Source organism: Sarcophilus harrisii, chromosome 4, assembly GCF_902635505.1.
Source record: "Sarcophilus harrisii chromosome 4, mSarHar1.11, whole genome shotgun sequence".
Taxonomy (NCBI): domain Eukaryota; kingdom Metazoa; phylum Chordata; class Mammalia; order Dasyuromorphia; family Dasyuridae; genus Sarcophilus; species Sarcophilus harrisii.
This window is the reverse complement of record NC_045429.1, coordinates 41,793,699-41,808,103: the sequence shown is the minus strand read 5'-3', so window position 1 is coordinate 41,808,103 and position 14,405 is coordinate 41,793,699. Positions and strand designations below refer to the sequence as shown.

At 37.7% G+C, this 14,405-nt stretch overlaps 1 protein-coding gene across 7 annotated transcripts in view; it reads right to left on the bottom strand.

Annotated features, from left to right (window-relative positions):
* Positions 1-14,405, bottom strand: part of TTLL7 (tubulin tyrosine ligase like 7) — a 243,062-nt gene that overhangs the window by 156,752 nt on the left and 71,905 nt on the right. For all 7 annotated transcript variants that reach the window (XM_031936758.1, XM_031936756.1, XM_003767351.2 and 4 more), the window contains exons 4-6: positions 10,828-10,949; positions 8,893-8,960; positions 1,132-1,290 (exon numbers count right to left, since the gene is read on the bottom strand). In XM_031936758.1, coding sequence (XP_031792618.1) covers positions 1,132-1,290; positions 8,893-8,960; positions 10,828-10,949 — 349 coding nt within the window. The remainder of the gene's footprint in view (positions 1-1,131; positions 1,291-8,892; positions 8,961-10,827; positions 10,950-14,405) is intronic.

Here is a 14,405-nt window from a genome sequence, read left to right as displayed (position 1 = left end):
TTGCACATCTCTAAGAACATGACTGAGCAAATAAATGTCCATTTTCATAAAATTAATAATGGTGATATTGTCACGACTCAACATTTATTTGCTATAGTTAAGTACCTCATATTAAAAGCCTTAGATTATTCTGTAAACAAATCAAAGAAGCGACCATGAACCCCCAGATATGTGACAGCTACATTATGAATTATCTCTTTTCATAGCATTATGAACAGATAAGCTAAACATTCTCTTTCAAAGTCCTAAACACTTCAAGGTCTTATCATGGAGTGGAAGTGACGTTACTCTACCTAGAAGGCTAGGTCAGGCTTGGTGTCTGGAAGGGCTTGAAATTCATCCCTGCAGAGGAGATGGACCCAGCTAAGCTAAGTGCAGAAAGACTCACACCCTCTGAAGGCTAGCAATGAGGCAACAAACTGGGGGGCAGGGAAGAATCCACAACTAGCAAAACCATGTAAGTGACAATATCCTTCCTAAAGGAGGCAACCATATTAAGCCACAGATCTTTAGAAGTATTGATTTAATTTTTAAAATTACAAAAAATCTAGAATTTAAAAAGCCTTATTTTAAAATGTATATGTGTTCTTTGCAAATAACATATGAGTTACAAGTTCTTTTCAAAATAATTAACAAGACTATTTAAAGTTTAAACTACATTCCGAGTTCTCAAATCACTTTTCTTCTCCTGGAGACTTGAACATATTTTTTCTATGTTCTTCTAAGACCGCATGATGATGAGAAAGAGGAACTATCCTTAACAAACAAGACTGCATTTTCCTTTCTAAATTTCATAATCCTGACTGATATTCTAGATCAGATAAACAGTAAAGATCAAATTATGGAAACTGAGGGTGTTTTGTTGTTGTTTTAAATTTATAGTAAAATTTTCAGAAGGCAATTCTTTCTCTAGCATAGAACTACCATTTGAATTGTTTACTTTTTTAATTGACATACAAAAGAATATTAGAATATGATGGAAAACATGGTCATTAAACTTTCATATCAGTAGTTAAAAAGATTTGCCCCCATCCAGCCGCAAATGTGAGCAATTTGCCACTTAAGAGATTTTTTTTTCCCCAAATGCATCTTATGTGTACCAGTTCAATATCAAGGCTTAAGCTGACCTACCCATGACCCATTGCACCATTTGCTGGTTTAACAATAAATGTTTTTTGTTTCCGTTTTTTCTTCAATTCTTTTACATAATTCTGGAACTGAGTATATTCCGATGGGAAGATCCATGTTCGGGGAATAAAAGTATATTCCTGAGGATTACACTTGATCATTCTGTGAATAAAAGAATAACATTTAAAAATTTTTTCAAACCTTTAAAAAAAAGTTCTGCCTCTGAAATTGTTACTGCACTCAACACAAATAGAAAAGAGAAAAGAATGCTGTGAAGAGGATCCTAAAAGTCACAAGAGGCCTGGAGTTGATTCCAGGCTCAGCCATGTGTACCTAGAGAAATCCTTTATTATCTCTGAGTCTTGATTTCTTCATATGAAAATAGGAATCACAGGATTATAAGATTAGACTTTAAACTAAAAGGGGCTTCAGAAGCTAGCTGTCAAATCCAACCACCTGGATCTAGAGATTGAGGAACCTGAGGCAAAAAGAAGATACCAAGGGGCTTGCACAAGAGTCAGACAACTTATTCAGGTCCAAAGTTGGATTTGAACCCAGGCATTGATAATTTACATCAGTGGTCCTCAAAATTTTGTTCTCAATATCTTTATCCTATTAAAAAGGATTGAGGATCTGTCCAAAGAGTTTTTGTTTATGTGGTTTATAGTTATAGATATTAATCACATTAAAAATAAAAACCAATTATTAATTTGTAAACTCTCTGAAAGGATTTCAGAGATTCCCAGGATGCTCTGCTCCAGACTTTGAGAACCACTGATTTACACAGTAGTGATGTTAGGAGAGAGTTTGATAATCTCTAAACACTTTAAAAATGTGAGCTATTGTTATGGCAATACAAGAACAGCACTGAACTTGGAATCAGGAGCAAATTGGTTTGGAATGTTGTTCTGGATATCCAGGATGACAGGAGAAAGTCATTAGTCACTTTGAGCCTCGGTTTCCCTTCTATGAAATGGAGATAACATTACTTGTAACACCTACCTTCTAGCATTACATATGGTTATTCTTTATAGTAAAGTCATTTGCAAACTTTGTAAAGTAAAATCAGCAATCCATGGTGATGACTCTCCAATCTATTCCAGCCCTGGTTTCTCTAAGAAGCTCATCACCAATTTCTTATTAGATATCTCCTATTAAATGTCCTGTATCTATTCTCAACTCAGCTTGTCCAAAGCAGAGCTCATTTTCTTTCTCACCAAATCTTCTTCCCAACTTCCCAAAGACTTCTTTCTAGTTACCAAGACTTTTACACTCTCACTTGGACCCAATTTATTAACTCACAACAGTTCTTATCTATATCCCCTTCTATCTACTGCATATTCAGAACTTCAAGATCCCCTCGTGATTGAGCTCCCTACTTTAAGCCTCTTCCCACTCTAACCCATCTTCCTCAGAGCTGCAATAACGGTTTTCCCAAAATCTACATCTAACCACCTTATCCCCTTCCAAGCTCCAGTGGCTCCTTGTGACCTCCACCTTGAAGCCTTTCCCATTCTGTCCCCTTCCTCCCTTTTCAGCCTTCTCACCAGGTGTACCCTCCATTTATACTGCAATTCTACCTTAGTGGCCAACTCATTGCTGCTCACTCACAACCCTGCCTTCTCAATACTTTCTATGGACCTGGAATGTACTCCCTCCTCACCTCTGTCTCTTAGATTCAGTCCCAGTTCACCTCCCCTCCCCTATTTTTTCTTTTCTCGTGTGTGTGTGTGTGTGTGTGTGTGTGTGTGTGTGTGTGTGTGGATAAGTTTATGTTGTCAAACATTTCCCAATTATATTTCACTCTGACTGGGGCAGCACTCTAGAATTGTGCAGACCTCTGATGTTTGGCATCTCTGTTGACTAAACCACATGGCCCCCTTTCAATAATATGATTGTGGAAGAATGCTGTTGATTAATAATATTACCACACACACACAGCACACAGTAAATACTTAATAAACATTTGTGGACTTGAAATGTTTTCATCCAAAGATAATGAATCATGTTATAATTAAGTATCCTTTTTTGAGAAAAGGAAGAAACTGAAAGCCAAGAATAATAAGGTATACTGTGAGTGAGGAAATACATGTGGGGACTAAAAGGAGGACACAAATCATTGTCCCTTGAATTAATCCTATTCTTTTCCTCCCTGGGGACTTGAGGTACCTTCACATTGTTTCACATGCTTCTTTGAGAGAACTTCACCAGACTTCTGCTTCCACTAATTGCCAACCACAGCTTTCTGACTCAGAACATAGCCAAGGAGCTCTAAAATTCAATATAATAGACTGATCCTGACAATTCTTCTGACAATTATATAAAAATCACCTGATACCATCACAGGCATGTCAACTATTATGTTTCTTTCTAGTCACAAAACATTTTTAATGAATCATCACATATTTCACAAGATATAGAGACTATGAAATCAGATTAGACTAAAGATAAAATTAAGTCAGTATATTTTAAAATTCATGATGTACTGTTTTGAATGGTACAGTATCAGCTTTAAAAATGCCAAGTCCAATATAAAATAAAAATGCACACCAAAAAAAGAAATCAGAGCTGAAATCTATTTAGGTAATCTGGCAAGAATCATCCTCAGAAAATATTCAAGGAAAGTCTGTGGGCTGGTCTCTAAAAAAACTTGAGAATTTCAGAATCAGACAGGGGGGTTTTGGTAGTGTCAGTAGTTGTTTTTCCCCTCGTCCAACCCAGATTTAGGAGGTGACCTTAAACAAGTAATTTGGTTGCCTCTATTTATGTAATACAGGGTCACTATTTGCTCATCTAACATAGAATCATTTTATCTTCAAAGAGAATTCCATGGAGTCGTGTTGAATGAGATACTGGCCAGAATTTAAATGTTCGATATTCCTGGGTGAATAGGAGGAGCTTTAAATATGAAAATATTTCACACCCTGGCTTCTAAATGAAAAAATTACATTTACAGAGATACAAATTAAAGATCTAAGGGGATACTAATATTTTACACACAAAATACATAGCCTCATTTTTATAATATGAGAAATATGATGAATTCTAAAATTAAGTTAACATTTAAAAATTAATTCAGAGAAAATGTAGCAGTTTTATAGCACAACTCTAAGAAAAAAACCTTGGCTTGAGATGCAAGTCTAGCCTAAAGCTATTATTATGACATTTCTACTCTTTGACTCTCTGTAGAATAGAAGCTAGACTCTATGTGGGCTCCATGCCAAAGAAGGGCTTCAAATATCAAACCCATTCTTTCCTTCTCCAAAGCCCCCATGCAGGGTGCCTGGAAGCCTGGCTGGACAAGCTTCAAGTATCACCTCGATGCAGATGACTCTCAAACCGTTATTTCTAGCACTGACCTCTCCCCCTGCCCCACATGGCATGAAGGGCCTCCAGCTTATGCCATGTGAGGATTGGTTGAAGGACCTGGAAGATAGACTTGGGGGAGGGGGAGAGGGTGACATGATAGCTGCCTTAGCCACTTTAAAGTATTTAAAGGGCAGTCACGTGGAAAAGGGATTAGGCTTGTTCTGCTTGGCCTAAGGGGCCCCACTACAGGTGGTAACTGTGAAGAGGCAGATTTAGGCTTGAGGTCATGAAAAATTCCCTACACTCTGCAAAGTCCCAAAATGGAATAGAGTGGCAACTTCCCCCCCACCCAGGTCCTCAAGCCAAAGCGGGGTGACTCTGTCAGGGGTGATGGCAAAGGAGGGATCAGGGCATCTGTCCTTCCAAGGATCCTTCTAAATTTAACATTGTAGTATTCTGGGATTTTCTCAGACTTGCCCCAGGAACTAGGGCAGAGATGAGAAGGATGTACTCTCTCCCTCCAGAAGGAACTTGAGTTTTTTAATTACTTGCTCTCAAATTAGATGGAAAAATATTCTCCCACTAATGTATTTTCACATGTATTTTCAAACTTTGGGAAGTTCTGTAGCAGCTACAGGATTGTAGAATTATCTTCCTGATATATTTTCAGAAGTTATTATGGAGAACAAGCAGATAAAGTGTCATTTTCCCTCTCATCAACTATAAAATAATCTGGCATTTTGTCCTATTAGATATTTGAGAGGCAGACAGGGGTGGAAATAACCCTGGGTTTGAAGTTGGGAAGCCTGGATGCAAATCCAATCTCTTCCTGCCCCCTTTGTGACTTTGGCCAAGTTATTGAACATCACCAGCCTCATTTTCCTCATCTGTTAAAAAAAAAAAAGGGTGGAGGTAAGTAGGAAGGTATACTGGATAATCCCTAAAGTCCCTGGCATCTCTACAGCTAGTATCCCATGGAGCCCAGCTCTCACTTATGACCAAGCTCAAATGCTACCTCCTTCACAGTAGCACTCATGAACTCTTGTGAACTCTCTGGAGGGAAGCAACTTCTCTGATTAAATTTCTTACAATGTTTGCTTTGTGTTCATTGCATTTGCCTTGCAGGATACTAATTTGGGCACATACTAAATTTTAAGCTTTTTGAGGGCATCCTCCTTTCGCCTTTCTTTTCTAGCACCTAGGACAGTGCCTCACACAGAGGAAATGCTTAATAAATACTGAATTTAATTAAAATTAAAAGATTCAATAAGAGACTCAAGCCAGATCTCCTCTGCCCAACTTCTGAATGCTCTTCCCTGGGGACCCTTTCATATGTCTTTTGTTATCTTGCCAAACCTCAAGAAAGTATATAGGTTATAATAATAGAGCAAAACAGGGTCTTGTATGCAGTACCTCATTTGACCCTGACCATGGTACTGCATGTCTCTGTATGTTGACCACCATCATACTCGGATATTTCAAGTATCAGACTCCTTAGTGCCACTGGACCTTTGGATCTAAGCACCTATTAACTTTCATGAGGATGGTGGTGGTGAGAGGGTGAGGAGGGTATCTACAAGGCAAGAGCTAATGAAGGTGCTGATCTGACTTTTTAAGTGCATTGTGAAATAGCCTGTCCAGGCTGTTCTCTCATCACAACCAGGAAAACAAAAGGCCATTTCTAAGTGCTACCGTCTGGGAAACAGGTGTAAAACAAGCAGCCAGAGCTGGCAATCCCATCTAATAAGTTACAACCTGGACCACTTTGGGGATGGAAAAGCAGCACAACTAAGTCTCACAAAAAGAGGCAGATGGAGTTCATTACCCATTTCACATAAGACAATGGGGTGGCAAGGCAGCCAGGAGGAATACAAGTGGCAGGAAGCAGAATGGATGATGCACACCCTGGGGCGCCATGGGCCGCTAGGTGGCACTATGGTGCACAAACTTAGGGTCAGGTAGACATCTGCGCGAGTTCAAAGCCGATCTCAGACTCTGGGCAAGTCCCTTAAACCTTTTGTCCCAGTTTTCTCATCTAGAAAAGAAAATGTCAAAAACCAGGGCAGTATCTGTGCCAAAAGAACCTCAGATGGAGTCACGATGAAAGGAACGTGACCGAAGATCAGTAAAGTTGGGCCGTCCCATCACAGGGAAATGTCCACCTGCAGTTAGAAACACTGATCTCCACAACAATTCTGGTTTCCTGCCGAAGTGGTGGAGGGGAAATGCACTTTTAAAGTTGTTGTTGTTGTTTTTTCCCCAGGGAAGGTATGAAATAGGAAGCTAATATGAGTCATTAAGTTCTTAAAGTTGGAGAAGATCTTAGTAGTTATCTAGATCACACTCCTTCTCAAGGCATGAAGCCCCTGAGGGGACCCCCAACAAGTGGCTAGCCTCCACTCATTATCTTCATCACAAGTGATCAACTCCAATCAGTATTTTCCTCTCAAGGGGTGAGCCCACAGAAGTGTTCCTAGTAATCCTAGATAAAGATAAGAGGCACTAGAGCTGAGAGTTTCAAGGGATCTAACTGTATACAGTTTTTTTTACACATCAAGCTCTTAAAGTTAAAAGTTTGTAAAAAAATGTTTTAAGATTATTAAGTAATTATAATTAATTACCTGTCTAAATTAAGCCCAACTGCAAATAAATTAACAAATGGCTTAGGAAAAACTTTCATCTTAAAAAAGAAAAAGAAAAATGCTCTTTAAATACTATGGAATGTTTTAAGTATTTTAAACTTCCGAGATTTTGATTCTAAAAAGTCAAAGATTTAATTCAATTCAATAATTTAATTAGGCCCCCACTGTGTGCAAGTAACAGAAAGTATAAAGATTAAAACAATATAATCCTCCTCCTTTAACACTCTTGCAATCCATAAAGGAGACAGCATTAGATAAAGTGCAACAGGAGCCAAGCATTATGGAACCAAGTGCTCAAATGGATATAGGAACCACTAATCTGGACCACTCATCTCTAAATTAATGATCTTAATTTTTAAAGGGAATGTCATGTATGTTCTATCTACTTTTGTAAATATTTCCCCAATTGCTTTTAAAATGGTTCAGGCTCACCAGCTACGCCCAGAGAAAGAACTCTGGGAGATGACTAAAAACCATTACATTGAATTCCCAATCCCTATATTTATGCCCACCTGCATTTTTGATTTCCTTCACAAGCTAATTGTACAATATTTCAGGGTCTGATTCTTTTTATACAGCAAAATAATGTTTTGGTCATGTATACTTATTGTGTATCTAATTTACATTTTAATGTATTTAACATCTACTGGTCATCCTGCCATCTAGGGGAGGAGATAGGGGGTAAGAGGTGAAAATTTGGAACAAGAGATTTGGCAATTGTTAACGCTGTAAAGTTACCCATGCATATAACCTGTAAATAAAAGGCTATTAAATAAAAAAAATAAAATAAAAAATAAAATAAAATAAAATAAAAAATTAAAAAAAAAAGTTAAGTCATAGCTCCTTAAGGGAAATAGTTGTACAGTATTTATTGTTGATTATCTGATGCCAAATTCTCTCTCTTTTCACTTGTGGAGAAATATAGATTAATCCATTAAAATAAAGGGACATATGTTAAAGAATTAAAAAAAAATAAAATGGTTCAGGCTCCACTGTAGAATTCTGCCATGGTCCGAGTGTTTGACACCTCTGCTCTAGAAGAACTTGGGGAAAAAGAGAACACTTTGACCTGGGAATTGTCAGAGAAAGACTTCACAGAGGGGACAGTCCTGGTGCTGATACTAAGAGGAAGAAGGAACAACAGGTGAAGATGCAAAGAGTATGCACAGAAGAAATTGAGGAGAGTCAAGAGAAATCCAAAAGAAATACAAGAAGATAAAAGCAGGATGCTGGGAACTATCTAGAATATAGGGGATGTAAAGGAAGCACAACTAGGAGGGCAGGACAGAGCCAAATGACAGATGTCTTAAAAGCCAAAGAGCTAGCTTGCATTTTATCCTTGTGGTAACAAGGAGCTATCCTTGTCTCTTCATGGGGCAAATAATGCATCCTTTCACTTTGTGACTAAGCACCTTAGAAGAATAAAAAGGAATAAACATCAGGTGCTCACACACCGTGCAAGAATCCTAAAGAAATATTGACACTCATTCAATATGAGAAATGAATATCATTAGCCTTTAACATGTTTTCCCGCCATGCTAAATGATTCCATAGGAAATGGGCAAGGTCCTGAATAGTTCTTGAAATAACCCAACAAATCATAGTCATTGGAAGTTTTTTAGACTGGCATTCAAACAAGTATTTACCAAATGTGCAGACACTGTTTGACATATGAAAGAGAAAAAATTTAAATGTTCCTTGCCAGCAAAACATTATTTTTTATAGTTGATGTGATTTAGTGTAATTTAGTACTATCATGTTCACAATAAAGATTCCAAATAGCTTTTCTCTATTACAACAAAAATACAATTACTTGGTCATATTTCTTGCTAAGAAATCCTTCCTGCAGATCTCACCCATTCCTGGAAAATGGTTGATTCTCTGAAAAATAAAACATAAGAAAGCATTAGTATTTTCATGGTTTCTAATCATGTTTGTTCATTTATATAACCTTCATAAATAAGCTTTTAATATTTATTGTAAGTCAAGAATCTTATAAAAACACATAGAGCAGAAAAAAAGAATGTCTTTATTTTTTCCCAATTGCATTCAGTTTATACAAATGTTCAAGTTCTGGATCTGGATCAAGTGATCTCTGTGTGTCTGTCTCTCTCTGTCTCTCTCTCATTCTCTATTAAGTAATATTATAAGGAGCAACAAATTTATAGTCTAAAACTCAGTTCAAATCTTGATTAGGTTAATTACTACTCACTGTCATTTCCCTTCTGTGAGCCTCTTGTCTTTTCACAGTTTATAAAATGGAACACTGAACTGGATGATCTTTATGGCTCCTTCCAGCCTTAAATACAACAATTCGTGAGCCTGAAAGATTTTTTTTGGTTCATATGATACTTCTGGGTTACCATAGATAGATAAGTCATCAGAAAACTGTAGAGAAAGCCAATTATGTTCCAGATCCAACAATGACCTGTCTCTACAGTCAACCATGAATTATAAGTATATAATATACTATAGTAAAAGAAGTTTTTCAAAATGTCAACATCTTGACCATCATTCATGTTAATTTTTGGTGTGTTTTTGTACTTAACTTTCAGCAAAGCTATTGATGTCCTGTAAACAAAATAACTGCACCAGGCTGAATGGGAGACCCAAGGGGATCTGAGAAAAGCCCCAGTTTCCAAATCACGATTCTGTGCTCAACAACTCCACAAGGACACCCTGCGCTATGATGGTGCTCTTATAAAGAGCTTGTCAGCTTCTAGAACAACTACTTCACATTCTTGTCGAGGCACGCTGGAAGAATAAGCTTATCTCTATGATGCTCATAGAACAAAGAAGTAACCTGCCTAAGGGCTCATAGCAGATATAGTCAGTTCTAAACCAGGGCCTCTCACTCTAAGCTTACATCTCTGAGACAGGGATAAAGCTTGAGCCAAATATGTTTTTCTTCTCTCAAGCCTTCCCCAGAAGTCCAAACAATTGAGAGCTATGTGCAAAATGAAGGAAATGAGCAAGAACCAAAAAGAGTGAATCACTCAAGTGAATATAATGCATTGCTAAAAAAGATTTCAGCAGAGTAAGGTGCTCAGAATTAGAACTGTCAAGGCAGTTTCATCTAAGGGAACAAATATGAGAATGGAATCACAGAGAAATAGGATCAAATCCTGCCTCTGATACTTACAAACAATGAGCCAATCACATTTTTCTCAAAGCCTCAATTGCCTTAATCGTAAAATTAGAATCATGCCATCTATAGCAGCTTTTAATGTGTCCTCGAGATAATGGAATAAAGTATGTAAAAAATTATAAACTTTGAAGTGCCATATATATATCCCTTATTAGTATTTCTATATTAATATTTCAATTAAGCTTTAAGCCCCCCTCTAATGACACATTGTAGTTAAAAGGTAACCTTATGTTCTTGAAGGAAATCAAAGATCTTAAAATAAATTTAAAGTTGGAAGGTATATTAGAGATCATCTATTCCAACCTCCACATTTTCTAAGTAAGGAAGCTGAGGTCTTCAGAAGATAAAGAATTTACCTAGAGTCGTATGAATAAAAGTCTGTTTCTGTGTGTGTATACATGCATACATACAGTTAGAGAGAGGTAGATATGATTCCTCTAACTTGAAAGCAAATTAAGATGTAATTCATTCATCATTCAATCAACAATGGCATTATGTGTAGAGCATTGTGTTAAGTCTAGTAGATACAGAGTTTAGACAAGATGGTCCCTGCCTTCAGAAAGCTGCCAATTAAAAGCCATCACAATACTTCCTTCTCACCTGATAATTTTGTAGTTCTGCAATCTTTTCCTGCTGAACAGCAGCATCACACCATATAAGATTACTTGTGTCATCTTCATCTCGAGTTTTCACAAATCCCATCTCATCTATTACTACACGAACTGCAAATAACAGTTAAATTGATATCAAATGATGTAAAAAACATTTCACAAATAAAGGCATCCTGAAAACATCCCAGATAGATTCACCAAGTACTTGGCCTTAAACCTATAATATTTAATTTGGAAAACATCCAGGAAAAAAACTCACATTTTTATTATCAAGAAGGATGGTTAACTGTAGATACAATTTAATCAGTATGGGTAGTGAGAAATTAAAGTCCAGATGCCCCCAAAAATCTATCTGTTGAACCCTAACCCCTACACCAAATTGTTAAAGGGACAACTGATATCACCTATGACCATTACTGGACCCAGATAAACCACTTCTGTTAGGGGAATTGTACTTTTATGCCCTATCCCTGACCTTGGACTAGTTCCAGAAGGACAGAGGTAAAAATAACCCTGCACTCCATTATAGACTGCCCTCCCTCGGCAGGGTTATTTTTAGTCTTCAGGACCATAGCAGCTGTGCTGAACTAGGAGATGTCAAGGGTTGAACAAGGGTCCCAATGGGGAGCCCCTGACCTGACACAAGTCTCTCTTAACCCTCATTTTGGTCTGAAAGCCCAAGTATTAGGAGAAGCTTCATCTGTATATTAGTGACTGACCCCAACATCACACTTTACACCGCCCTAGATGTAGTTGAGAATAATGGTGAAGCCCAAAGCTGAAGATGGTTTTTTTTTGTTTCATTAGAATTCTAAGTTAACATATGAACATAGACAGCAATTTACAATTGTTTAATTTTGTTGGTGTACTATATCTAATCAGTAATTAGAAGGGAATCGAGTTTTCTGATGAAATATCAAGAGATTCCCATTAGAAGAAATAGGTAAATTTCTGACTAATAGGAGATGGTAGATAAATTCCACCAATCTCTCCCTCATTATGATGCCTCAAAACAAGATTGTGAGGACAGTTAAGTAAAAAAGAGAATAGGCTCCCCTATTCTTTATCAAGGCCTCTGAGTTAACATCAGCATCTTAAAAAACTGTTGTTAATTTAAAAAAAATAAAAATAAAAAGATGTTAGTGGATTAGAATTTCCCAATTACTATGTAACTTGAATCGAACTGCTACTTAATTGAAGTCCCAAAATACACTCAAAAATGAATTCATATGACCACTATACATAGCAAAGAACATCTTTCTGACCAACATTTCCAAATAAAAAAATCACTATAGAATCAATGACTCCTTGTATTTTAAAGCTTGGAGGGATTTCAGAGATTATCAAGGTCAATCCTGTCATTTTACAGTTGAAAAAGCAGATGGCAAGGGGTTAAGTGACTTGCCTAAGAGTCGGGGTTAAGAGTATATAGAAGAGTTAGAAAAATAATCACAAACTTTTACCCAATAACACTACTGTTAATATATACCCTAAGGGTGTCATTAAAAAGAGCTATCTGTGTGAAAACACTTAGAGCTGCATTAGCTGTAACAGCAAAAACAAACAAACAAACAACTGGAAAAAATCTCGGCATCCCAAAGCAAGGGTCTGACCAGGCTGAAAAAAATCCCTATTCTCTCCTTGTGGCCCAGGAGGTACCTCAGATCTGCCTCCTCCTACCTGTGGGGAACCCAGGCTTGATCTACAAGGATGGGCAGTCACTTAAATGCACATAAAGCTCACTCAACCAGTCAATCCAAAAGCTCTTTGCATGTATACCTCCTCTGCGTAATCAAGGTGGGCAAAGAACTAAACTGGGTTGTTTGCCTAAGGCTATGGAAAGGAAAATGAGAGATAAATAGTGATTTCTCCTTAATATATGAATAGCTGTTTCTTTCCTTCCCTTCAATGAACTATAGGAACTAGTACAGCAAAGACTCTCAAGGACCAAGAGTCCAGAGCGTCTTCCCTGGGAATCCAGGGACCCAGGGTCAGGGCCTGGACTCAGTGTAACTGGATACCCCTGGTACAATTTGTATGACCTGAAACTTGAAAGGAAAGGAAATCATCTATACCAACTCTACCTTTCCGTGCCTGGGAAAAGCATCTCTCTCCTCTTCCTTTCCCTCTCTCTCTGTCTTCTCTCCAATCACATCTCTTTTTTAGGACAAGCGTTCCTATTCCTTTAAGGTTTACAAGTATTTTCAACACAGCACACAGTTTACATCCTAATGTCTTTCTTAAAGTTCCTTTACTCTATGAAACAATTTTCAGATTGCAACTGGGACAGTTGAGAACTATTAGGGGACCTCAATTCCAATTAACTTTGCCACTGGCTGCTGATTAAGTATGGATGAGTCACTGTTTTCTAGTAAATGGAAACAGAATCTAAAGATTAATGAAGTGTGTCTAGGCGTGAGGGCAGACAAGGACCCTGGTGCAAGAATAGTGTGCTATGTTCGCCCCTCACCCTCCTTCCCCTCCCTCTATCCCGAATTTTGTATTAAAAATTTGGGGAAAGAAGTACTTTGAATAAGTCTGAAGCATCTGCAAAGAGTTCAGGGATCCCTTCTCCACCCAAGTCCTCATCTGATACACTAGCTCTAGGGTGTGAAGGTGACCCTGGCTGGAAAGAATGGGCCCAGACTCTCGCCTGGCCTTTGAAGACCAGCCTAGCTAAGTTTGGAGAGCCTCATCACTGGATTGGCTGCAAGGTGATAAATTTTTTTGGCCACAGCCACTCCAAAAGACCACCTTGTAAGGCATGAAGAGGCTGCAAGGTCTGTCCATGGGGAAAGTACCCACAGCAGTGAAATTAGACTCTTGGAGTATTGATGTCCTCTGATTCTTGGAAAAAATGAAAGGCATACATGCCAACCGTTCCTCCACAGGGCTCACTGATGATCCAATGAAAAGTATTTCACTTTAAAGCTACTAACCCTAAGCGGCAGCACGGTGTTATATTAATGCAAGCATTCCTGACCCAGAGTACCTATGACACCAGGGGTTAAGGAAAACTTCTCAAGTGATATAAAGAATATTTACGAAATAAGTATAGATATCTAATGTAGTTAATTAATCTCTTAATTTTATTTCTTATATACTTGGTAAATTCTAGAATTTTTTTTTCTGTCCTTTCATAATAAACAGGGGAATAAAGACAGCTTTATTGAAAAGTTCAGGACTATTAAGGATTGAAAACAGTTGGCTAAAATTGGGGGCCTACTGTCTACATTCTACCTCTGTTCCTGATTAGTCGTGTAACATCTGTCAATTGAGTAGGATAATTTAAATAATTTCTCAGATCCCTCTTACCAATCCTAAAGCCTAGGTGTTTTTCACCCTCCATTTTTCAAATATTCTCAAAAAAGTTGGGATGGGACTTAAGAAGAATATGGTGCCTTAAGAAGAGATTTCCAAAACCCTTGAAGGAAAAGAACAATCCTGCCAGTTCAAGACCTTCACTTCAGGTGACTATCATCGAGCTAACAAGACATTTTCACATGAACATGAAAGGATGGAATGGGTAGAGAGGCCTTTTGAGTAACTCACACAATTTTGAGGCTA